Source organism: Gavialis gangeticus, unplaced genomic scaffold (assembly GCF_001723915.1).
Source record: "Gavialis gangeticus isolate Ggan-Ray unplaced genomic scaffold, GavGan_comp1, whole genome shotgun sequence".
Classification (NCBI taxonomy): Eukaryota; Metazoa; Chordata; order Crocodylia; family Gavialidae; genus Gavialis; species Gavialis gangeticus.
This window is the reverse complement of record NW_017729025.1, coordinates 146,645,338-146,670,879: the sequence shown is the minus strand read 5'-3', so window position 1 is coordinate 146,670,879 and position 25,542 is coordinate 146,645,338. Positions and strand designations below refer to the sequence as shown.

The 25,542-nt window shown below is 44.5% G+C and overlaps 2 protein-coding genes across 3 annotated transcripts in view; one reads left to right on the top strand and one right to left on the bottom strand.

The window, feature by feature from the left end:
• Positions 1-1,578: 1,578 nt before the first annotated feature.
• TSSC4 (tumor suppressing subtransferable candidate 4) lies at positions 1,579-6,574 on the top strand. Of its 2 annotated transcripts, XM_019519728.1 has the most exons (3): positions 1,579-1,749; positions 2,667-2,739; positions 4,439-6,574. In XM_019519728.1, exon 3 carries the CDS (start codon positions 4,524-4,526, stop codon positions 5,553-5,555), a length of 1,032 nt encoding a protein of 343 aa, XP_019375273.1. In that variant the 5' UTR covers positions 1,579-1,749; positions 2,667-2,739; positions 4,439-4,523; the 3' UTR covers positions 5,556-6,574. The 2 variants fall into 2 exon arrangements, with proteins under 2 accessions (XP_019375273.1, XP_019375272.1); XM_019519727.1 differs by lacking the exon at positions 2,667-2,739 and having other exon boundaries at positions 1,580-1,749.
• Positions 6,575-11,144: 4,570 nt separating this feature from the next.
• The window catches only part of TRPM5 (transient receptor potential cation channel subfamily M member 5), an 80,941-nt gene continuing 66,543 nt past the window's right edge, over positions 11,145-25,542 (bottom strand). The window contains 6 exon segments of the mRNA XM_019519983.1: positions 11,145-12,810; positions 14,982-15,072; positions 17,265-17,337; positions 21,994-22,126; positions 24,292-24,470; positions 25,353-25,521. Coding sequence (XP_019375528.1) covers positions 12,707-12,810; positions 14,982-15,072; positions 17,265-17,337; positions 21,994-22,126; positions 24,292-24,470; positions 25,353-25,521 — 749 coding nt within the window. The 3' untranslated portion in view covers positions 11,145-12,706.

Sequence of the window (25,542 nt, the reverse complement as noted above, 5' to 3'; positions counted from 1 at the left end):
GGGGTTCTGGGTTGGGAGTGAGGGGTCATGCTGAGCAAATGGGGCCATAAATGGGTTTATGCTGAGGAAGAGTTTGGGAAGCACTGCCTTAGTATCTCCAGAAAGCTTTACATATCTCTGTTTCCCCTGGCATAATGAGGGCCAGGCAAGCACAGCAGCCGCCCCTAGCACTTGCTTTGCGGCAGTAGGGGGTTCTTCCTCCCTTCCTCCCAGCAAGGCAGAGCCAGGGAGCACCGTGCCCAGCAATGTTTCAAGAGGGGGAGAAGGGTGGAGTGACACCCCGTTCCCCTGGGAGGCTTCACCAAAGGGGATGAATGGGGCCCTGGGAACCCAGGCCCCTGCCCACAAATCAGTGGCAGCAGTCCAAGCTCCTGCTCCTAGGGCATGGATAGCTGCCTGTCAAGTGAGGAGAGCCCTAGCACGTCATATTGCCCCCCACCTGCCCAGCAGCACAGTTTCCCCCCCCACCCCATAGGCCAGATGAGCGGCCTGTGATCCATCCATGGGCTGGGTATCAGACCCAGCACATGCAGTGCCCGCTCCAGCCAGTCTCGGACCCACATTGTATACACTGCATGTGGTACGGTCCTAGGACTAGCCATGCAACATAAGGTCCGAGCCAGCCAGAGTGGGCACCAGATGTGACGCTCATCCCAGGCCCTGCGTTTGGGGCTGGTTCAGTGCTTGGGGTGTGTGGGTCAACTATAAGCCCCAGGGGCAGATGGTGGTGGGGGTTGGGGGGCAGCTGATGGTACTTCACAGTCCAGCTATGGCTCCCAGGTCATATCTTTGACACCCCATAATTAGTCCATAACAGTGATTCTCAAACAGGGTGCTGCAGCATCCTGAGATATTTTGAGAGTCCTTCAAGGGTGCTGTGGGATGCCATGCAATGGTGGCACTGTTAGGTGTGCAAGCACAGTTCACAAGATAAACTTGGAGATTTCAAATTGGAATCCTCAGCATTAAAAATGTTGACCTGTTGTGAAATTATTCTTTGCAGCTGAAGAACTGCTTTCTGATCTTTCCTATAGTCAAAACACAAGTGAAAGCTAAGAGTCAGCATTTTTCAAGGGGAGAGGGTGGCGGGCCTTGGGTCTAACGAGGGATGCCTTGTGTCTAAGGAGGCTGAGAACCACTGGTCTCCAAGCTGCAACTCTACCCTGTCTTCTGGCTGCCAGTGTGGGAGAGCAGATTGTGTGTCCATCCCTGGCTGCAGGGTGGAACCTCTGCCAGGATCCTCCTCTGATAGTACCTGTCTGATGTCCAGGACTTCCTTCTAGGGTAGGCCTTTGCTCAGTGGACTATTATAGGCTTCCTGTCCACTGACTGGCAAGGGCTTATGGTAGTGTGTATTGCAAATACCAATGTGTGGTGAATTGGTCGTTGTGTGTTCATTCTGGACACCAGAGTGGTTTTACTGTGGTGTGAATGCCAAGGTAAATTATTTCAGAATAAACTATGACTTGTGTTTGCATAGTTATATGGCTACCTTCACTAAGCTTTACCATGGTAGGGCAGCTGTTGGCCGGTCTCTGCTCTTTCCCCTTCTGTACTCACTGTGGTGCTAAAAGGCTCGTTGCCAGAGTGTGGAGTGACTGAACTCTTGGACCCCTGTGCAGGTCGCAAGTGATCCAGCAGAACCCGGTTGGCTGAGACCAGGATGGAAGAGTCTGATGGGGACCTATCCATTCAGAGAGGTGCCATCCTAGCTGAGTTGTACCATATTCGGATCACCACAACGAATCTGTGAGTCTGTCTGGGGAGTAGGGGTTGCTGCTTGAGCATGATGTTCTCCAGGATTGAAAAGGTTCCCAGGGTCCTGACATCTTTCCCTTCTGTTTTGTTACCAGTCCTGGAGTGTTAGGCAATTTAATTGACCAAAATGTAGTCAACTATCAGCCTGGCATCAGTATGAAAGTAGCCTATGTACAGGTAGACTTACTGTCACCCAGTCGTCCACCTAGTTCTGGGGGATTGTGGTTATTTTTACAAAAGCCATTGATCCATATGGCAAAGCTGTAAAGACAGAATGGGCAGGATTTCAGGGGCTCCTATTCTTTTTTTTCAGGCTTTGAATCGAACCAGGTTTCAAAACCATCTATCAGCTTTCTTTGTGATAGATTGCTGAATTTCCCATTGAGGTCTTGTGGAAAAAAAAAATCTATCACACTATTCTGAAGACTAATCACTCACACCTTTTTATAATATCTGCTGCAAATTGGGAGTGTAGAATTACTTTGAAAATCCAGTCCTGTTCTGTCCTTCTATCTCTTTCCTGCAGTGTTCAGTGCTTGTGGTTATTATCATTTATCAGTTATAATCCATTACTCTTGATAACCACAATGATGGTGAATTCCTGATCTCTTTTTACTTAGCAGAGTTTCATTCTTAATCATTTATTACTTGTGTAAACCACAGAAAAAAATAATACATTTGTGAATTCTCTTTCTTCCCCTCAAAGTTCATTCGAAGGGAAGTTAGCATTAATCTGCACACTGATATTAAGTCCTGAATGGATTCAGTGGTGTCTGTCTTAGCAGGATTTACAAAGTTTTTTTCTGAAATATCTGCATGGGGATGCCTCAAAAAATGTGCCAAGTTTGCCTGTTAAACTCAGGTTTATTTTAAATATATATCTCTTTATGCAGATGTTTGTTTTTCAGGGTTCAGGAGCTGAGATCCTTGGTGGCTTTAAATGATCCCCAGGAAGGAAAACTGATTCAGTCTCAAGAGACAGTGAGTGACTAGCAGACATTCCATGTCTATTTAATGTGTCCGTTAAGGAGAACCTATTTGAATAGTTTAGGTTAATTTTTTCCTATTTTAAAATTCTTACAGTGTATTAGGAATATTGTCCTGATTCTAGATATCTTTATTGCCTATGCCATTATGCATAGTATTTTATGAATATAGCTATTATGTTAGGAGGTAGCTTTACAAAAAGAGTATCTGAGTTGTGAATAGTCTTGAAACTCATAGTGATGCTAATACACAAACAGAGCAAGCAAAAGGAAAATTTATGTTGCATCAATTCTCCAGTATAGAGGGAAAAAATGTGTCAAATGGAAAAAGGATCATCAATAAGGGCTAGGAGTGATTCTGTTTTTTATTTGAAATATAAATCAGCTGTGTCCTTTTGTCTGCCTGTCTTTTAACACTGTTCTTCTTTGCTAGATTTCTGGTTCTATCTATTTGGAGACAACTGGTTGGAGCACACAATATGAGGCATGCCTGTGTAGAGAGGGGTCTGGTTTCAATTTGTGCTCCTTCCTGCCCTATCTTTCCCACCTACAGAAGCTTTCTTTCTTTCCTCTTTGTATAGAAATCTCTTATCTCCATAACTCTTTCTCAAAGAGAGCTGAACTAAGGTACACTTAGCCACTAGCAGCTCTGTTTGCTCAGCGAGCAGGGGTGTTCACATTAGAAGGCAGGAGAGCTTTGCACCTTATGCACTGACCAAAGCAAATATATAGCACAAGCTTTTATGGGCTGAAGCTCATTTCATCAGCTGCTGTGCTAACCAAAGTAGTTCTGATTAACAAGGCCAGCTGCATCTCTGGCTTCAGATTAACCATCTTCACCCTGGCAGGGATCCTGCAAGCAAATGATAAAGTGAATTTGGGGTTCAAACCTGTACTTCAACTCAGTAGGACATGATGTCATATCTAGGCCACTGACCTTGGTGTGTTGACAATGTTCCTATGATAAACAGTTCGTTATCACCTGCCCTGTAGAATTTGGGCAACAAAAATCACGCTGGTAGCTCAGGAATATAAGGGAATGGTTGAAAGAATGCTGTTAGGCCTTGGGACATGTTTCCATCCATTAATCCTATAGGATAAATATTGAGTGTGACCTTCAATTATTGCTGAAGGTAAGCAAACCAATCTGGAGGAAGTGTTTAAGAATGTTATGCAATATTTAGGCCTCTTCAGAGGCAACATACCTCAGCATCAACTAATGAATGAGATCTGCAGTTTTTAAGCAAAACTAGCACTCAGGTGAGAGGATTTCTAAGCAGTCCTGTATGCTGGAAAGTCAGTCTTCCCTGAAGATTAGCGCAGTAAAGAATATTTTTTAGTTTAAACAAGAATTGCTTAGGAGTCACTCAAGTCACAGAATGGGTGCAGGTGCCTAAGGTTTCCAGTAGTAATGCATAGCATGGTCTGGAATGTCTATCACGTACAATATCAGTGGAAATAATGAGAGTCAATATGTTGGTTAAAATAGCACAACGGAGGCCAGGTTGCTTTTCAGCAATAAGTGTAGCATGGGTAGTCCTTACACAGTGATTCTTCTCTGTTTCATTTTTTAGCACTATTTGGGTCAAGTGTAGTCTTTGAGCTTGGACTGCTGCAATGGTAACAGGGATCTGTCTCTTGGGATTTGGGTCTCATTTTGCAGTTGAGTTTATATTTGTTCCTTCTTACGCTAGGCTTTAAACTCATTGGACATTTGGAAGGCCTTATTTGCTGCTGCTGAACCTAATCCAGAGACTGCAGTTGAGTGACGACTTGAAAATGGAAGATAAAGATGCTGGCGAGCCCTTTATGGGTATAATTGCCAGTGAGGTCGCTGACTATGATGGCATTCAACCCTCAGACACAGTGTCACTCAGTGATTCAGACCCCGAAGACTTTGGTTTAGCAGATGAAGCTGAAGTTGATACAGTATCTCCAGAGGAATCTCTGTCTTTGGATGACGTGGTTTGTGGCTCAGGTGAGAATCCTGAGTCTTTAAAGATCAACCTCAAATCGCCTGTCCAGCCATTCCACCTAAAAGGCATGAGCTCTACCTTCTCCATGCGCAGCCAGAGCATTTTCGACTGCTTGGAAGGAGCAGCCAAATTGGCAGCACCCTCATTGGCTGAAGATAACATTATCGATGGGAGATTTAAACGCCCCCTACCCCCAGCCACTCTCCCTAGTAAGATGGTACCCGAAAGCTTTGGAAGGCAAGGCAAACCACCTCCGACTACTAAAAGCTCTCCATCAGTCCCCGACTATGTGACACACCCAGAACGCTGGACCAAGTACAGCCTGGAGGGAGTCTCAGAGTCTAGTGATAAAACCAACAGGGAGGTAGCTATGGAGTTCCTAGGGGGCTTGAAGAAGAAAGGGGGGGAACACAGCTCATCTGCCCAAGATAGCTATATCCCATATTTCAACCAGGACCCCTCCAGTTGTGGTGCTGGAAGAATTGTCTTTATGAAACCTACAAAGATGGGCATAGATAGTTTGGAAAGGAAAAGATCAGCAGGGGATGATGATAAATCCTTTAACACAAAGCAGAGCTTGAAAAGGAAATCTCCCAAGATGGCTGGTGATCTGAAGGTAGAGGATAATGTTGAGCTGGGGCATTTAGGCTCTGGAGAGAAAAAGGCAGAGGAGGGATGCTTGAACTTGAAGGACCTGTGCAAAAAAGGAGATCCTGGCACTGGCTCTGGTCACACAGGAGAAGAGGCTGTGGGGGGAACGGTAGGATTCCACAGTAGTAAGAAAAGGAATAGGAAGGTTTTCCGACCTAAAGTAGAACATGAAGAGGAGGACTGAGTGTCCTGAGAAGGAAAACAAAGAATACCCATATAAAGAGTTTAGTGTTGTTCTAGGAGACCACTTTCTGAAAATTTGTTTTTTTTCTTTCTCAGCCCAGCTTTTATCAGAACAGGAAATAGTAAGCTTTTATCTAGCATCTGTTCCGTGGTTTCCAAGTATTTGGGAGTTTTTCAGAAATGAAACTACAAAAAAAACCATTCCTGGATTGGCTCTGGCACATTCTAGGCAGCATCTGGTGGGGAAGTAATAGAGTGCTTTGTGTTTGTGAGGAAACCGTCTTGGCTGTCCCTGGTGCAATGACAAGATCTTGACCACAAGGACAAGCCATCTTAACGTAAGGGTCCAAGTGTGAAAACAAGAAACTCCTGTTTTCCCTTCCTACCAAAAATATGTAGAAATAGCTTACCAATGCTGTAGATTAAAAAGGAACTCACAATGTGGAGTTACAAAGAACTCGAGAAACCTTAAGGCCTCACTGAACTGAGCTGACACCGTGACCTGCCTCCAGAGAGGGACAACTTGTATGTCCTTTAGACTGGGGCATGGGCTCAATCATACCTCGTACAGTGCCACTAAAAATAAAAGCACAATAAGTAACCAACCATGGGCTGTGCAAACTAAACATTGTTACAGTGGTCTGAGTATTATTTTCTTTGTAATGTATTTTATTGGATGCATATTGTTTTATCAAAGAAATATAAGGTGTGTTAAGCATCCCTAGAAATATTCTAGTGAAGATATCCCTGAGGAGTGGCCTCAACTGACTTCTAGCATGCTTAAGAGTACAAGTACAATGTATGACAGTCTTCTGATGGGTCAGGCAGCCAGCAGCTCTGGCTGTGGATGTGACGTGATGTGCTGATGTCTCAGCTATAGGTATGAAACTGTTCTGTGAGGTACAGTGTTTCCATTTGGACTTGAAGCAGACTCCCTGGAAAAGGGAAGCCTTGTATTAGAGCGAGATCAGTAAGAGATCCTTTTTGTATTTTGAATGTCATTAAAAACATTTAGTCATAGCTTGGTTTCTGAGTGTGTTTGAACTGTATGTTTGTTAGCAAAAAAATAAAGCTTTATGGGTAATAGCAGCAAAGCATACATATAGTCTCTTATGGCCAGGTGGGAATTTTGGTGGCAGTCTTCCAGGATTTTATTCCAAATCTGTAGATAAACTCTCTTCAAAACATTTTTTCCTGTCTTGGTCTTCCTTTTTGTTTTTGACCTCAGGAAGGATTTACACCAGGGGTGTCAAACTCATTTGGCCCATTGGTTGAATTTGGACCAGAAGACTTCCTGTTCTCCTCCCCCGCTGCTCTCCTCTCACTTTTCTCCTGCTGCTGATTTTAGTTGTCAGGTGTGACTAAGCCCCTGATTTTGGTGGTGGATAAGGATTGGGTGGAAAGGTCAGGGACATTAACTCCCTGGATTCTGGAGCTGCACTGAAACACCCACTCCAGCAGCCAGATGAATTAACATTGCTGCCATAGGGCAGAAGGCTTATATTTGACACCCCTGCTTTACAAGATGCAAAAGGAACAGAATGAATGAGAAAAAGTTGTAAGAATTGTAAACGCAGTAAGTATTGAGATTACCTTTTTGGGGGGGTGTTAGGGAAACTGAGGCTGAAGTGTTACTTTCTTGGAGAGGAAACTCAGGATGTCCAATTTGGATCAATTTGATCTTCACCAGTGCCCTCAATTAACAATTTAGTCATCCATGTTACCATATTTATTACTGCTTACTGAGAGGTTACCTCTTCCTTTCTTGGAACTGGCAGTTTCTTTAGCTTCCTTTGCAACAGAGCTCCTTTGCTCCACTACTTAAGTTACTTTGGAGATGTTCTTAATTAAAAATGTTTGAAGTACCTGAAGAGAAAATGGCTGATTTCAGGGTTGGCATCATAGCTGCTTCTCGTGTAAGTGAACAGTGCATACTGCCTCATGTAAGATACCAGGAATTATTAATACCTTGTACATGATTCCCCAGAAAATCGTCCCTCCAGAATTGGGGTGCAGTATTAAGTGGGGAAAGTCATTTTTGGCACTGGAATGGAAGCATGGCTGGCAGCTACAGTTTTTGCTCCACTTCTTGCTGACCCAGAGAGGGAGGGGTGGAGTTTATTGTTCAGGATCAGAGCTACAGTGTTAACATTTTCACCACTGCCAAATTGGCAGCAGCTTTTGGCTGAGCAGTAAAGTATTCCCTGTGATAGCCAAGCAGCCAAAAGCTGCTGCCAAATCAGCAATGGTTATGAAAGAGTTAATGCTGCCACTTTTACTGATGCTGTAGCATTTACCCTGCCTCTGTGGTTAGGCCATGAATGGAAAAATCTTTTCTTCATTCTGCTTTCTCAAAACAAGGTGTGGAGTCTTATTTGGGGGATAAATAAGATAACACAACTGTGGGAAACAAGTTTTAGGTTCCATACACATATCTGCACCCTATGTATTTAATAAGAGGCTGAACCACAAAGGCAAATGAGTCAGATGAGGGGTAGAGGGCTGGTCTGTGGGCTGAATTAGGCCCACAGAGCAGCCTTACATGCTGGATCCAGCACACGAGGCCAGTCTAGCGCAAGTGCTGTGCCCTGCACTGGCCCATGTACTACTTACAGTGCCCATGCCAGCTCCAGCCCCATGTACCATAAGCACACATGCTGGCTCCTGCCCTGCATGTAGTGTGTAGTACATGAAGCTGGTCTGGGGCACAGACTGAGCATGGTGGGCAATGTCAGTAGGGGTCATGCATTGCATGTGGCACCCGTAACAGTCCAGCCCTGTGTGATGACTTTGCACATTAGGCCAGTCTGTGGGCCTGATCTGGACTGGCCCCAGTTCCAGCATGCAACACAGCTCCATGCTCTGCATGCAGTTCATGCCAGACCAGCTCCAGCCCCATGCAGCATACAGCAGCCCTAGCCCTACATGGTGTACAGGACCAATCTGAGACACATACTGCATGGGGCACCTGCTCCATGCATGCTGAATCTGGCATGCATGCTTAGTCCAACCTGGGCAATTCATGAGCATGTGCCCTAGATTAGCCGTGTGCAGGCTGGCTTCAGCTGATGGGCTCTGCACACTGCATACAGTATGCAGGGTTGTGACCAGTGTGTATTGCATATAGTATACCAGTCTGATCCACGGGCAGCGTTCCAGGCTGGATCTGGCCCATGGGCAGTATATTTGATATCCCTGCCTTGGACTCATCACTGTGTGCTTTTACTTTTAAATAGGTATTTAATACATTGATGGCAGGGACTGATTGGTTATAAGGGGAAGTAAATGTAAAGATACTGTAATAGATGGCTTTATCAATAGGAACAATATTGCTAAATGATCAGGTTAACGCATTTGCAGTGAGGCAAATCCTTAGGGTGAGCATGTTGTAGTATGGATGCCAAAACTCCAGTGTCACTCTGAAAGACAGTAATGGGACTTCAAGCTCCTTGACATAGTGAAATAAGCTATCAAACTCCCATTTTATAAAGAAATCACATTTAGATCATAAGGTAAGAACTGCCATTTACTGGGTCAGACCATATGTCCATCTTGCTCACTATCCTGTGCCACACAGTGGTGGAAAGTGGATACTGAAAGGGAGACTGAACAGGGTATAACCAGGGTTTTTTCCCCACTGTTTCTGTCTCTCAGGTTTTTGATGTTTGATCTCTCAGATTTTTTCAGTTTTGTTTTTTCCTGATAGGAAAAAAATCTGATTACAGGGAGGTTACACAGCTTACCAGGATCAGCATTTCTGACATGGGTATTAAAGGATTTCCTAGGGAATATAAATTAATTGAGGCCTGGCCATTCAAGAAAGCTGGGAATGCAATAATTTTTGTCAAGGTCATTTATATTAATCCATAAGATCGGATGTTATGATTGGAAGAGTACAGGGAGAGAACTTCTATAAGTAATAATGTTCAGTTTATTTGTCTATGTTTTCATACAAAAGTTTAGCAGAGGCCCATAACTAGTTAACTGGAACATGTAAATAAAGCACTTGTCAGGCAACATCTATAGATAGCTCTAGTAATGAAGATGACAAAAGGTACAGAAAATCCAAGTAGTTTCTGGGAAAATGCTCACTCATTAAGTAAGATTGTTTTTGTTTCTGTTCAAGGTTTTAAGAGTTGTTGACCAATATGAAGACTTTAAGGAAGTTACAAAATAGTTTAGAGGCAGGGGGACTGTCCTAGCAGCACTGAGAAAGTCTCCATTGTTCTTTGATATAGCAGCGTATAGGAGGTGGAAGTATGGCATTTAAGCAGCATAATGAATGGAAGGGAAGGGTGGAGATTTTTTGCAACAGCTAGAGAAGTAAGAAACCCAAGGACATGAAGTTCCTTAAACAAATGAGGCAGCTTTAATGAGGAAAGCATGACACTGCATCACAGTAATTTCTTTGAAAAGAATGTGGGGAATTTTAATAAATGAGGTCATTTAAGAAAAAAATTAGATGGGGCAGTGAAGTTGTAGAAAACAGGCTGTCGGGGACAGTCTGGAGGGTATCAAGGAAGTTACCAGTAGGGGCTTGTTTTTATTTAGCTCTGTGAAGTGAATCCTTGGAGGAAGAACACAAGCTAGAATGGAGCAGGAGTGGAGAAGAAAGACTCTGGGTGCAGAAGTGCAGCTCCCAGCTGTAACTCAGAACAATTGTTGCAAAGTGTTCTGAGTTACAGTTTTACTGCAGACCAAACAAAAGTTCACAGTTCTTGGGGGGGGGGGCTGGAATCTACCTAGAGGTTGGGAACCTGCAGCTGGGTTCCCACAGCAACAGCCAGGCTTTCGGACAGTGCTTGCTGTTTTCAGAATGAGAGGGGGAAAGGTAAGGTGACCACCTTTTCAAAAGGGGAAGGCACATGTCCACTTCCCCCCACCCCCATCCCCACCACCGCACTCCTGCCTTTGCTACTGGCATGGCTGGACCAGAGCTGAGTGGAGCAGATGTGTGCTGCCCTCTGTGGCCTTGGGGCTCCCTGTTCTGCTGCCTTTCCCTTGGGGCCCTGCTCTGGCCGTGTGCCCCCTGCCTACCTAGCAGCAGCAGGGGGCATAACGCCACGCCACAGCCCCCACTGCTGCTAGGTGGGTAGGGGGCGCCTTACCATGGTGGCACACTCAGCGCGGGCCCCCCAGGGCAGGGCAATAGAGCGGGGAGCCTTGAGCCTGCAGCAGTCAGTCTGCATCTGCCCCATGCACAAATCTGGGGGGCACATGCCCCTTATCCACTGGACGATCCACCTGTGGCTCCTTCCTGGTCTCTGTCCCAGCCCCATGAACTGCCTTGGCTGGGCAGTGACCTCAGCTGCTGCCCCACTCCCTCCCTCACTGTGGGGTGGGGCTCCAACACACCTGCCCCACCCTCCAAGGGGGTGCTGAAACCCCCCCCAGATTGAACTCTCTCTGCTCCCTTTCCCCACTCCCGTTCTGAAAACAGTGACAGGCTGGGAGCTTCGCAGACATAAGTTCCAAAAGATGCTACTTTTGTCTGCATTTTGAAATGTCTTTAGCTAATGCATCATCCAATGAGGGGTCAGATTTTCACCCAATGAGCCATTTTTTAAGCTGTCTGCAACTGTGCACTTGTGTTTGGTTAAAGCTGTAAACTCTTTTCTGTGGCCAAATTGGGCAAAAATTGTCACTTCTGTCTGCACCCTTTATGGCAGAAGAAATTATTAGGATTAGGTTGGCTAGGAGGGAAGAAGAGGGATAAAAGATGCTGCAAGAGGAAAATTCAGTGAAAAGAGGGTGGAGCAAGTTGGTTTTATAGGATCAGGTCTTATTAGACTGCATGCATTGGCGGGAGAGACTTTTTGGGCAACTTGTGGAGAATCCATAGATTTATGCAAAGCATAGTTACAGGGCAAAAGGAGAGACTTCTAAGGCTCCTGGCACATGTTCATTTAATGGCACTGTGTGATCTGTTCTGTGATCCCAATGATCTCACCTCCTGCCATGCCATACATGCATGGCAAAATGTGCAATTTTGGGATCAGATCCAAATTGTGCCATTACTACTTCCCAAATTGAAAATCAGGTGCCTAGCCCCACAGATGGGATGGACAATCAGCTGATTGTGGGCCCCAGCTGGACAGCCCTGGGTCTGGTTTGAGACCAAGGATTATCCAGGGACTAGGGCCCAGACCACTTTGGGTTGCTGGCCCCAACCCCTGGACAAGCAGCTGATTGTTAAAACGCTGGCTAGGGTGCAGGGGATCAGAGGCTCTTGGTGGGGGAGCCAAAGGGATTTTAAAACCTGTGCCCAGCAGTTCTCCAGAGCAATTGTGAACTGATCCCTTATCCCAAAATCATGCATCCTACCATACACATGTGGCATGGCAGGAAGTGCAGTTGTTGGGATTGGGGTTCAAATCCCATAGTGCCAAAGAAAGCCTTCTCCAGAGCTTCTGGGTGAAGGGTTTAAAGCCCCCAGTGAAGAAGCTCTTTGGTTCCCCCATCAGGAGCCTGTGATTCCTCATGCCCAGCAGCTTGGACAGAGGCACCAGGTATGGGTTTTAAAGTCACCAGCAGGGAAGTTCTTTGTTTCCCCATCTCCCCACAACCTCTGCTACACCTGTAGCCTTGGGCTGGGGCTAGGGCTGATTCCAGACCGCCGTGCGGTCTAGGATCAACAGTAAGCTCATTGTTAGCCCTAGCCATCTTAAATTTAAGGTGTCACACAAACCAGCCATAGAAATGTTTTGTATTGCATGTGGCAAATTTGTGTGGCTGGCTTGCCATTTTTGGTACCTTAAATTGAGTGCATGCATAGTACCCTTGTCATTTACGCTGCAATTAATGTGCTATTTATAAATGTAACATGTACAGTGGGCTTAAGATGGGCAGACAAGTGAAAAGGCATAATATTAGAGGGCTTTTTTAAAAAAAAGCAGATACATTTCAGGAGGCAACATGGGCAAAGAGAGCAACAGAATGGAGAAAAAGGGCAGGGAATGAGTGGCACAGTGATGTCAAAAATAAATACAGTACAAAGTAAGTAAAGTGGTGTAATAGGCAAAAACATGAATAGGAAATTTATCCCGCTGACAACAAATAGGAGCTTTGTTATGGATGTCAGCAGGGCAGGGCTCTCACCCAGAAGTATTTTAGTATGGCAAACCATTTAATTTGATGAAATGAGAACTACATTTAGCTATCGATGTACATGATGTCACTTTCAGACTGTTCTGCATGCTCTTCACCTTCATTTCTCGTCAGTAGGGGTATTTGATTAATGTCGGTATTTGTCAAACCTAAAAGGATTGTATAAAGCAGCTCATCTGTTAAAAGCCTTAGGAAAACAAGCACATAGAGTAAATACTAGAGAACCTGACAAAACAAAAAATGCCCATCAGTCAGGGAAAAGCTACCTTAGACTGCACCATTTGGTGTTTCTTAATTTAGATAACAGAAACAGGCTTACATTTGTTCTAGGTTTCTAGTCCATTTTAATGGCTGTTACTGCATGAGACCCAGTACTAAAATGCGTGGGTAGGAAATGCTGCAGTGTGATTTCCCTCCCCCGCCCCCCCCCACAGTGTTTTGTTTTGTTTTCTAAATGAAGCTCTTGCCTAGCTATTTTAGAAGCTTTTTACAGGATCTAAACTTTGGGAGCACATTTCATAGGGATGTTAGCTTTAAAAGTCTCCTTTTGGAAACCGCTCTGGAAGAAATGTAAGTATGTGTATGGAGACTCAATCACCTCATCACTATGTGTTTATTGCTGACCTGATTTACTCCAGAAGCTGAATGTCATACACTGTTTTCAAATGATAGAGCATCTAATGTTTTACTGTGCACATGGATTGAACCAGTGTAAAACAAAATCTGTTCCCCGTTTTTATTGGGAAAGCATAAACCTCACAGTCTGTATGTTTACATGCGCATTACATGTGTATGCATGTATAACCTGTCTATGAGTATTTTCCTACTTACATGGCACGTTCCATATTATCTCTTAACTGGTAAAACATTTTCCCAGCCATATATGTTTACATTAACTATATCTGTGTCATTTGTTTTTTGTGACCAAACTATTGCAACCCCCGACCTACAAATATGCTTATTTTTAATGTGGTTTTGTCATGCAGTACTTGGTTACTTTTCCTCTCCCCATATTATACCTAGTTTTTCTGGTAAACAATTTAAACAAATATTAGGTATAGAAAATATCTAGTGGATTAGGCAGATCATTCTTTAGCCAGGGCAGGATCCAGGGGGATGCTGTGGTGTGATCATTCCCCCTTCCCCACCCCCACCTTCCATAGTGGAGATCGGGTGCCAGTGGGTCCAGTTCCCTGACCCCAGGCAGGTAGGTCCCCTGCCTAGTCCAAGGTGTAGCTGGAGCTTGCACTGTACACAACCCCAGGGTAGGCATGGGGGGTATGTGCCCTTGCATAGGTGCATGGGGCAGAGGCAGACTGCCTGCTGCAGGCTGGGGATCTGCGTCCTGCCTTTGCTCCAGGAGTCACAATATGCTATGTTGTGCCTTCTGTGGCTGGGCAGGGAGGTAACACGCAGCATGACCACCACGCAGCTCTCAGGGCAAAGACAGCAGGGTGCAGAGCCCCAACCCACAGTGGCCAGCCTGCCTCTGCCCCATACACAAATTGGGGAGCGCATGCTCCCCATGCCTCCCCAGGGGGGTACATGCAATGGCATGGAGCCATGCCCCTGGATTAGCCTCCCGCGGCTCTGTGCCCACCAAGGCACTGGAGCCCCATTCACTACAGCCCTGCCTCTGCCCTACTCTTTCCCTCACAATAGGGGCCTTGATCTTCCCACCCCCATGCCCCTTCCCTCTTCCCACGCCCCTCCCCCTCCACAGACCTACCTTCTGGGCACTGTCTTTATGTGTGTTTGTCTTTGTGCATGTGCGTCTGCCCCTAGCTCCTGACCACAATACCCTGTCAGGGCATGTGGGGACCCCCTCCTTCTTGGGCTCCAAACCCCACACACACACCCACAGCCCCCCACACCTTCACAAATTCCCCTCCACACCCACACACCCCCTCACCCCCCAACCATATAAAATACCGTCATCATTTTGCATAATTTATGTTTTTCTGCACATAATAATGAGTTTTTAACTGTGTAATTAACCTTGAGATTAATTGTGACTAATGTTTTTATTTCCACAACTAATCACAATCAAATTTCTTAATCATTTAACAGTCCTAATACAAACGTATAGAAAACAACAATCCCTGCCTCGAAGGCTCCAAGTTCTAATCAGCCTCACTGTTAGGAAGCTTTTGCAACTTTACAAGCTAAATCTTCTTTTTCTTAATTGTATTCCCACTATTTTTGTTTTATTGCCTTGTACCTTCCTAAATGATTCCTTCCCTTCACGAGTATTTTTATCTATTTACTAAATTGTTCACCTCTATTATTTTGCTTTGCAACTATAATTTTCAATACTTACTTGTATAGCTTGGAGTCAGCGTGTTGCAGAGTAGGTTACTTTTGGTTAAAGTGTCTGCCATTGAAGAAATAACGAGTGTACAGTAGTTGATCTACAAAATAAATAGTGGTTTCTTCGTCAGTACCATGTTTCAGAAATCCTCTTTGCAAGTCTGAAATACTGAAAATCTCAGCAATATATATACTTATATATATATCCCGGGCACAAGCAGGGGGAAAATGCAGCTAAGCCCCTTCCACTCTGGCCGGGCTCGTCCCATCCCGAGCAGCACACGGCTCCGCCACTGCTTCTGCTGGCTGGTGCCAAACCAGCTGGGCTCCTCCTGTCCCCAGCAGCACTTGGGAAGCCAGCTTCAGCTGCATGCTGCTTTTCCTGGCTGGTGCTGACTTGGCTGGGTCTGTCCCAGCCAGAGCAGCATGTGACTAAAGCCAGTGGGAAAGTGCAGCTGACCCCTGCCACTCCAGCCGGGCTCATCCCGTCCCATCCCAAGTGGCACATGGCTCCACCGCCACCTCTCCTTGGTGCTGACTGGGCCGGAGCTGCAACTCAGCTGCTGCTTCTCCTCCCCAGTGTGGGCCCAGCCTGACCCTGCACAGCCTGAGCAGCATGGTATGGCACGGGGAAAGCCTGCCCAGCAGCTGCTTTCCTGGGCTTACCTTCAGGGCAGGGCCTTTTCCAGTCCCATGCAGCTAAGCAGAAGCTGGCCCAGACACTTTCCCCTCACCGGCGCCACGGGTTCTGGCCTAGCCCCACTGCCCCTCTTAAGCTGCAGACATGGCCTGAGCCAGGGGCGGGGCGAGGCAACCAGAACCCAAGCAAACAGCCTGAGGTGCTGCAGCTGGCAGCTGGTGCCTCTGCCTGCCACTGGAGGCTTTTAGAGAGGCAGCCGCCATTACTTGGGTTTTGAAGGGGCTCTGTGGGCCGGAGGGAAGTGCTCGGGCTGGATGCAGCCCGTGGGCCGTATTTTGCCCACCCTGATCTACTCCAATGCCCTGCTCAAGGCGAGACCATCTCTGTCTAAACCATCCTAGACAAGTGTGTGTCTAACCTTTGGTTTGCCTAAATATTGGTTGCTGTTGAATTTGACTAAATATTTTGCTGTCATTAATATCAAGTATTTTTAAGAGACAATAAAATGGACAGGGTTGGTAGACAGTTCTACAATAAAAGTAGTAAGACAAGCCATTTAAACAAGGCCAAAATGCTATGTGAAGTACTGGCAACATGGAAAACAATAATAATTGTATTGTTTCATACTTGCCTGTTTTAATATTTTCAAATTGTTAGACAAATGTTAGTGTTTAGTTAAACCCTGGTGGCTTGTCATCAGGAACTTAAGATGGAATTTTCTTATTATTAGTGTTGCATATTTGTATGTGCATTATTCCTCTTTGAAATGTCTGTATTCAGTGCTCCAAAAACAGATCCTATCAGCGGCAATATGACATGGAAGGTGCAGATAGTTTTAATACCATTTTTAAACAGAGGAAAATCCAGTTGCAAACCACAGTCATTTCTAAATGTGTTCTTCTTCTCTGCCCCTTGTCAGCACTATGCAATGCTGCCTTAGGATAACTGCAGGTGTGAAAGATCTTTTTTAATCAGAAGTGTGGATTTCTGTTCTTTTTGCCTTCTATACAATAGAATTTGGATGTCTCAATATGGACTTTGAGTGACCATTTAGAACTGTAGGTTATACATTTCAAAAGCTGGTGCCAGTGTGTTGCTCCCTTGCTGAGCCTGCTCAGTATGGTTTTTGATTTTATAAAAGTGACTCTCATTTCCCTGTTTTCAAAGATGTCAAAAATAATGTCTCGTTCTTTTGAGTGTTATATTTGGCTGAGGCAAAGAGGTTTAACAGCTCTTAGCAGTGTTAATTAAAAAATAATAGATCTGGGAGGTCAGTTAGACTATCGGTCAGGTAGGACAGATATTAATGTGAGTACTGTACCAGCAAAAATATGAGAGTAGAGTCCCCTTCAGAGGTATCAGTTTAAGGGGAATGGTAGGTGAAGAAAACAGATAACTAAGTAGGTATTTACCCTAGCCTGACCACAGGAGGAGGTAGAGATATGTATAGTAGGACCAACAAAGTGAGAGAGAGATGCTGGACTAATCACAGGGCAGAGTCTGCCCATTTGCTTCTGAATTATGAAGAAAATTATTGGGCTAGTCAAACCTTCATGTCAGCTACACCTCCACTAACTTGTAGAAATAGTGCAATCCAAACAGTAAATGAAGCTAACATGGGTGGGGGGGAGAAAGGAAGGAGCAATGTGTTACCTGTGATTCCAGAGATTTGAACCGCTTATCTTGCTCTTTCAATCCACTAAAATAGTTGGACAGACTGTCCACCCTAAAATGAACAAAGCAGATATTTAGCCTAAGCAGAACCACCAGGGCACTAAAGCATCTTAGTTATTATGAGACACGGGGCGTCTACACAAGACGCTACATCGTTGTAGCGATGAGCTACAGTGGTGTAACTCCTTGCTGCGGTAACATAGCAGCAGGTACAAACTGTGACGCTGACGCTACTGTACAGTAGTGTTGGAAACTACTGATGGCAGTTACTGTGCACAGTCAGGCACATGTAGACATGCCCACTGAGTCACGTCCCAGGTTCTGGTTATTTTGAATTGCTGAGCTCAGTTCCTATTCAGGGGACCCTACAGGGTCATCAGGAGCTCAAATAAATTAAAGCAGTCCTTCAGCTATTCTGACTTGAACTATGGCTTATTTGTCCTCTGCTTCTGCAAGTATCAGGAAAGGAGCGTAGAGCCAACTTTGCTTCCCCAATTCCTTACACTCCACCAGCAAACAGCATGAGGTTAGGAGGTATGAGGACTGAGCCCATAGAGTTTTTCCTGCCAGCCACAAGGGTTAGCTGTTTCCTGAAACTCTATCAAATATTTTTTTTTTTCAGAAATCAGTTTCTTATTATCAGGGATTCTGGTTGCTCTGTTAAAAAAACAAAATTCCCTGTTTAAAACACCTGAAGTCTGTGCTTTCCTCTGATTAAAATGAAACACCACTAAATATATAGTTATCAGTTGAACACAATGCTTATTCATACATTTACAATTTTAAAGCAATTTGGAAGCCTACCAATGCCTCAGTCTTATAATAAAATAAATTCTAAATACCTATATAGTTTGGTGTTTGATTTTGGTTTTTTTATCATGGGAAATCAGAGCTCCCCCTGTCCCCTTCACTCACCAGGACACCATCCAGTTCTGGCTGTCCCCCCTTACTGCTTTGTGGTGCTGAGCAGCCCTGATATGCTGGTGCCCTACCCATGCTGTTGCCCTTCACTCCCAACTCACAACCCCCCATCTAGCCAGCCCTTCTGGTGCACCTCCCTCCCAGCCTGTTGCCCCAGCTCTGCTGCTGCTGCCCCTCACTCCTGACCCACTGCTCCCTGCCCACAGACACCAGCCCCCATGTGTGAGGAAAGGGGTGCGTGTGTGGGGAAGGAGGGGTGTGGGTATAGGCAATGCATGTGGGGGCATATGCCTCCCCAGATTTCTGCATCTACAGCAAGACATGGGGCTGCAGCCTGGCCAGACTGGCACTGGGCAGGAGCCGCCTCTGTGGCCCAGTGGGTTGGATCCATCACAGGAGGGTGGAGCAGGGCAGGGAGGCTCAGTGCTGCTGCCACTATTGAGAGCACCATGGTGCCATGGTCACCAAGGTGAGGTGCCCTCTGCCCACCACTGCAGTGGGGGAATACAACTCTGTGCTGGTGCCGCGGCATGATGCCCCCAGCAGCAAGGGTGACAGCAGCAGCAGCATCAAGCCTCCCCATCTCACTCTGCCTTCCCGTGCTGGGTCCCACTCGCTGGGCTGCAGAGGTGGCTTCTGCTCAGTGCTGGTCCAGCCAGGCTACAGCCCGGTGTCTGTTGTGGGAGCAGAAATCGGGGGGGAGGGGGAATGTGCCCCCCCCCATGCCTCCCGACGCATTGCCTTTGGACCTGACCCCTCCCCAAGAGTGCACATAGTGGTGGGGAGCCACACCCCCACCCCTCCTAATGAGCTGCTTATGGCTCCATCCTGCTCCCATGCCAAGCCCTTTGTTCAGACCTGCTCTGCCCCAGCCCCAGGCCCTGGGCACCACACATAGCCCCAGCTGGGCAGCGCCCCCAGTCACCAACTGCCATCCCTGCTCCACTTCCTCCCTTACTGTGTGGGCTCAGCACAAGTCGCCACCGCTGCCTCAGTCTCCCCACAAGTTGTGCTTCCCATTGTGCTCCCCCACATTGTCTACTCACCCCCTGCTCATCCCATGGGTTGCCTGTGTCCCCGCCACTCCCCCAGTAGATGTACCTGCTGGGAGCTGCAGAAGTTGCTCTCCACCACACTGCCTGGCTGTATTGCCAGCCACATGGATGTGTGTGCGCGTCCCTGCCTGTGATCGCCTTCCTCCCACTGCAGCCTCCCCTAGCCCCAAGCAGCCCCTTGTAGGTTGGAACTCTGCTAACCTGCAAGGGGGACCCATGGTTTCCCGCATTTTTCTCCTTTAAAGGAGAAAATCCACATTTTCCTTTATTTTCCCATGGGAAACATAAAACCTGGATCCCTGCTTATTGCTTATGAAAAATGTAAGTTTGTGCTAGGTCCTTTCCCCACAAAAGTCCAAAAGGTTGTACAGAGCTCTCCTGAACATACCCAAACCCTATTAGACCATCCTGGCCTTATCCCTTCTACAACTTTTACCCCTTTCCCAAACCCTGTATAAATACATTTTCCAGTCTAGTTCCCCAAGAGCTTCTTGACTCCTTGAGTTTCCTCACCCTGGATCCAGGTCTTTCACTGGTAATGTTTCATCAGAGTCAATGTAGGGGAGGGTTTCATCAACTACTGTGTTTGGATCTAATGTTTGGGGTCTGCTGCAAGCTTGCCATTAAGAAATACACTTTTAGTCAATGAATCCTGAGAGGCAGCAGATTTGATGGGGTTTTTTTTTAATACAGCAGGAATTGCTGCCACCCAGCAGCAAAGGTCAAAAGCTCCAAATTTAGTTGCATTTATTTGAACTGTTTTCCAACTTCAAAATGTATCTGGATCTGTTTCAGGTAAAGTGTTGAGAAGTACAGACTGGTTATTTTTCTTTTATCTCCCAACCGATAACTTCTTACCTAAGTTACCACATTTAAAACTAACAGAATGCCATTAATCAATGAGGGCCATTTTTTTTTTGGAAGCAAAAAATTGTCTGCATTTTTATTGTTTCATCTGAGAGCTATTGGATTCTGTTTCCCTGTTTTGCTCATTCTCAGAGCTACAGTTTTAAAGGAAGTCAATGATTCATTTATAAGAATAAACTAAAAATAATGTAATAAGTCTAAAATATTACAAATCAACCTTCAAAGTATGGTTTGGGGTTGAGAAGAATAATAAGTTCCATTTATGTATTCAGGTAGTCTGTCCTAGCTTCCAACTATAATATAAATCAGAAAGGCAAAGGCTTGTTTTGAAAGAGCACTTAAAACAAAAACATTAGACAGTGTAGCTAATTGATTTAAGTGAGGTTGAACTTGCTTATGCGAGAACTGAAATTGCAATGGAATTTTTGCAAATGGTGGCAATGTTTCATGTGCACGTGGCTTCATGGAAATTTCATAAGGTAAAACATCTGAATCAGATTATCAGAATCTTCTCTGAAGATGGTTTACCACTGACCTGGATGCATTGCCTTAAATCAGTGCATCGAACTTGTTTGGCCACCCCAGAACCAGATCCAAACTCCGGGGCTCCTTGAAAGCCAAGTCCACACCTACCTCCAATGGTGGGGAGCAGTGCAGAGGTTAAAGCAGCTATTGCTAACCTCCCCCTTACCTCCCTACTCATGCACACACCCCCTACCCCTGCTCCCCCAGGACTTCATACCTGGAAATTCAGTGGTGAGCCCTTCCAGGAGCCCAAGTGAAATAGTTCCATGCATCATATCTTTGACTCTCCCACTTCAGATATTTCAGTATCCCAGATGTGAATATTAGCTTACCTCTCCCTTACAGTTATGTGGTATACTTTAGGGTACCTATGTAGCATTTCTTATTTTCAGAATGAACTAATCTCACAGTCCTGCTATCTTATAGTAAGATATCTGCATTTTACATAGGAGGGAAATAGAGACTCATGCTAACTATTTTATGCAAGGCAGGCCATGCTGGGGTCAAAAGTTCCTGTACCAAAATCAGGTGCTAAAACCACAAAGCCACATAGAGGCTCGAAAAAAAGATGGTTTAATTGGATTTTGGTCAGCATTTTGTCTTGGGAAACACTTAGATTATAATTAGAATTAGAAGAACCCAGGCCAATGAACAAAGCTTTCACCATTTGTTGATTAACAAGAAAGTGCACAATATCTTGCATAACATTGTGATACTATGAGATTCTCAACAAAATTTTCAGGTGCGTTTTACTTTAGGAAAGTTCAAATTTCAGTCTGTTTGTAGTTGTGCACATCTTAAGGACGATAGGCGCGTCTATATGAGATGCTATGTTGCTGTATTGACAAGCTACGGTGACGTAGTTCATTGCTATGGCAGCATAGCATCAGCAGGCATGAACCATTATGCTGCCGCTACTGTGCAGTAGCAACAAGCAGCCTTTCTGTACAGTACCACAAGTAGTGCTGCTAATGCTACCATGCAGTAGGGTCGGAAGCGACTTGTACGGTGCCGGGACTGTGCTGTACCAGCCATTACTGCTCAGTCATTTAGTACCTGCTCAAGCTATAGTACTAAATGTCTGCACAGTAACAACTGCACAGTTGGGCACACATGTAGACATGCCCAGTTAGAACTATGATTGCAATGATGCCACCTTCACTCAGCTCTCAAGGATGTGTATTTCGAACCTAATTGTGCTTAGTTTTGAGTGGTCATTTGAGCTTTGGGAAGTGTCTGAACTTCCCTCTATTTATTAAGACCCACAGAGCTACAAGGTTTGCCCATTACTAGCATCAAAAGGCCAGGTCAGAGATGTTGAAAGATTAATAGAAATGTACTTGTTAGAGGTTTTCTTTAGCCTTTCTTCATTGCTTTCTTTTGTCATTTGTTCCAAGTTTGCAAGATAGTTTTCTTTTTGTACCAGTTCCCACGTTATGATTTTTTGATCCAGGCCATCTGGCAGATCTCTTTCTGTGTAAAAAAAGACATGAAAGGTATATTTTTAACAAAACACTGAGGGTTTGAGAAGCTGCATGAATACATACTTCAGAGCGAAGGAAAGTCAGAGCTATATGTCTGCTCAGCTAATATTTAGGAGCTAATTGTGGATTTTCTGTGGCAGAAGTGTCAGATTATGAAATCTTTGTGTAAAGTACAGGATACCCTTTTAGAAGTTTGGGACCATTATTTTTTCTATTAGGGAAAGAGTGTTGCATTTTCTAAAGAACAGGCTTGCCCTGTCCTAGATGTGGTTCAGCAACTTTATTTGAGGTAAGTCGGGGACATTACCCCAATATCTACAATTTGAAGGCATTTACAGATTTTAAAAGTGGGTTGCTCATTGACTGTTAGACCTTGCCCCAGCTCCCCAACCCAGCTGTCAGGAAAGAGAAAAGAAAGAATCTCTGACAAAGAGATTGGCAGTCAAAAATAGCTGGATTCCTGCAGCGAGAGGACTGTCTGGGCCCAGGCCTTCATTTATTTATCTGAGGTTTTACTTTAAAGGCAGGAATCTTAGAGAGACACTGAGGCTGAGGGGGTGGTATTAGAGTGGGGGAGCAGAATAGATCAAAGGAGCTGGAATGAAGCTTCTACAAAGAGAATAATCTAATCGCTTCCCCCAACCGCCTAACATTTTTTGCAGACTTACCCCCCTACTTCTTCCATGTGATCAGTTTAGCTAAAATCTATTCTGGGCTTCTATTAAACTGTTCCCAAATGCAGTTTTAGCTATATAATTACCAGGGGGACGTGGTGGGGGGAGGGGGCTGGGCAAGTGAAACAATAGATATTTTTCTGTCCTCTGTTGTGTGTATTGTTTTAAAGCCAAGAAACAATGTTTCATTTACATTAAGGTAAAAAGAGGGGGGAAATCCATAGTTTGTTTTCCACAGTTAGTATAATGTATAGTACTGCTGTTTTAAACAATGGCATTTTGCCTATAGCCTGTGGTTAAATGTTTAGTCTCTTGATACAACAGACATTTCCTTCTGTGCTCTAACTGGGATTTCACCTTTGAAGATGTGGGTTCAAATGTACTTTCTTGTCTCAGTTTCTTAATGATAATACATGCTTTTTGAACCCCTCAAATAAAACTTAACAAAACTCACCCCCATAAAATGCAACATTGTTTTATAAACCAAAGAAATAAAAATAAGTGCCTATGCAATCCTCTGGGCAAGTGGACACAATTTCTCAACATGCAACAAATTGGGACTATCGCTTTCCCAAAGCCTGCATAAATAGATGGGCTTTGCAGCATGCCCTAATGGCTGATGAATCTGGGCTGTAGCCAACCAGGGAAAAGGGCTAATTCAAAAGGAAGGTGAGGACCTCTTGCAAAAAACACTGCCCTCAACCTCCTTTTCTTTGAGAGAGTTCTAGCTCAGATGGTTCCACTGCAGCAGTAATGCCAAGGTTGAGAAAGGGGGAGGCAGTCTTGCAGCTTACCTGGTCCCAAACCTGTTTGGAGCTTTATAGATCACACTCAGCACCTGGCATTCTGCACCAGAGCTTAGTCAGCCTGTGCAATCTGAGTGAATAGGTCTATTGTAGGAGATACTTATTTAGAAATACAGAGAAGTACCAGGGAGATCATGAGAAATTACTCACGTGTCATGGGCTCATATAAAAACAGTTATTTACTTTTTTCCCTCTAAAGGACCCCATAAGTTTGGGTAAGATCCTATTTTTCTATCTTCCTAATGGGCAATTCAACTGGAAACACTAGAAATTAACCCACATTTTCAAGGATGCTGTACAATACTGTCTAAAATTCAGAAGCAGACTAATTATAGACATAATAGCTATTAGCTAAAATATTCTAGTTGCAATATATCCATTGCTATCCCTTCATAAATCCAGCCCACTTACCCTCCTTTCTCACTGACAATAAATGGTTGTCAGTTTTCCTCAATTTTTCTTTATTCAACATTATTATACAAACAAATTTGTCAAAGCTCCAGTATAAATAATTTTTAACCTACATATTCTCCTTGCATTGCTCGTGCATAAAGATGAAAATAGGAACTTTTTTTTCACTGAAATGTTTACATGTTTTTCCTCAGTTTTTTGTTTGTCACCTGACACCATTTGTTTCCATATCACCCTATTGCTAGTTGCTTTTAGCAACTCACCCAGATGCTCCTTCTTGTGTTCTGTCTTTTTAAAGATTCTTCTAAGAATCAGATTCATGTGGCTAATGATGATAAATGGTGGGGCTAAGGCAGGTCGCCCATGGTATTCGACAATCAGGTTGTAACGCTGAAATTTCCAGAAGATGTCTGCATTGCCCTGAACAACTTGAAAAGTGTAACTTTAATAAGAAGAAACAAGTAAGTTAAACCATTTTTTCTCATCAAAATACTAAAGTTAATTGCTACAAGATCCTAGTACCATTTAGCTTCAAGACTATGTCCCTTCATTCCTTCTCATTGTTCTTTTTAAACAATAAAAAATGCTGTATATGCCAATTGTTAGAGACTAAGTTGTTTGAAATTGTTGCCTTCAGCCAGTAGACAGCAATACGTAAGCTGGTAATTATTTTTTCCAGTGTAAGTCAGGCAAACACAATAGGTCAGATCCTCAGCTGTTATCAATCATTCCATTTTAAGTTAATAGAGCTACTCTAGTATTCAAGGAAATGCCTCATTTAAGGGACTCTCTGATGAGAAAATCTTCAAATGGGTAAGCCTGCAGCCTCTGTTTTTCAGCTACTTTGTACCTGCAAACTCATCAGAGTGGTTCTGTATAGCTCAAAATCCAGACCCTGGCTTTACCCCACTTTGGTTTTTTTTATGGGGATTGTGAAAAGGGGATGAGGGATTAACTGAAAAGCAACACTAAACTGTAAAATTGCTAACATATTCAAAATGATTAGAGAGGAGCACTTGAAAAATTAGAAAAAAACTGCCTCGCTGTTAGAACGGTAAGGTGTTGGAGTAAACTATCCAGGGAAGTTAAGCAACCTGCTTCATGAGAGGTATTCAAGTAGGGGCTAACATTTTTCTGGGATAGTGTAAGAACAGAGCATTCTGCATTTGTGCAGGGGACTACACTAAATGGCCCAGGAAGTCCCTTCTATACCCTAGGATTCTATTCTATGGTGCTGTATATATATGCATTCTATAAGCCTTCTCTTCCTACAGCTCCACCAATGCCTATCTTAAAATAATTGAAATGAATAATGATGACTTGCCTGAACATAGCAATTAGTAGATTCATAAGGAGCACATTGGTGACTAGTAAGAAAATAACCAAGAGCAATATGACCAGCCAGTTGGCATAGCTATTAGGACATGACGGTGAATTCTCCTGCATAATCTTCAGTGGGTTAAATGAACAGTTCCCAGAGTGCATACGAGATGCTGTAATACAGGGAGGGAGGA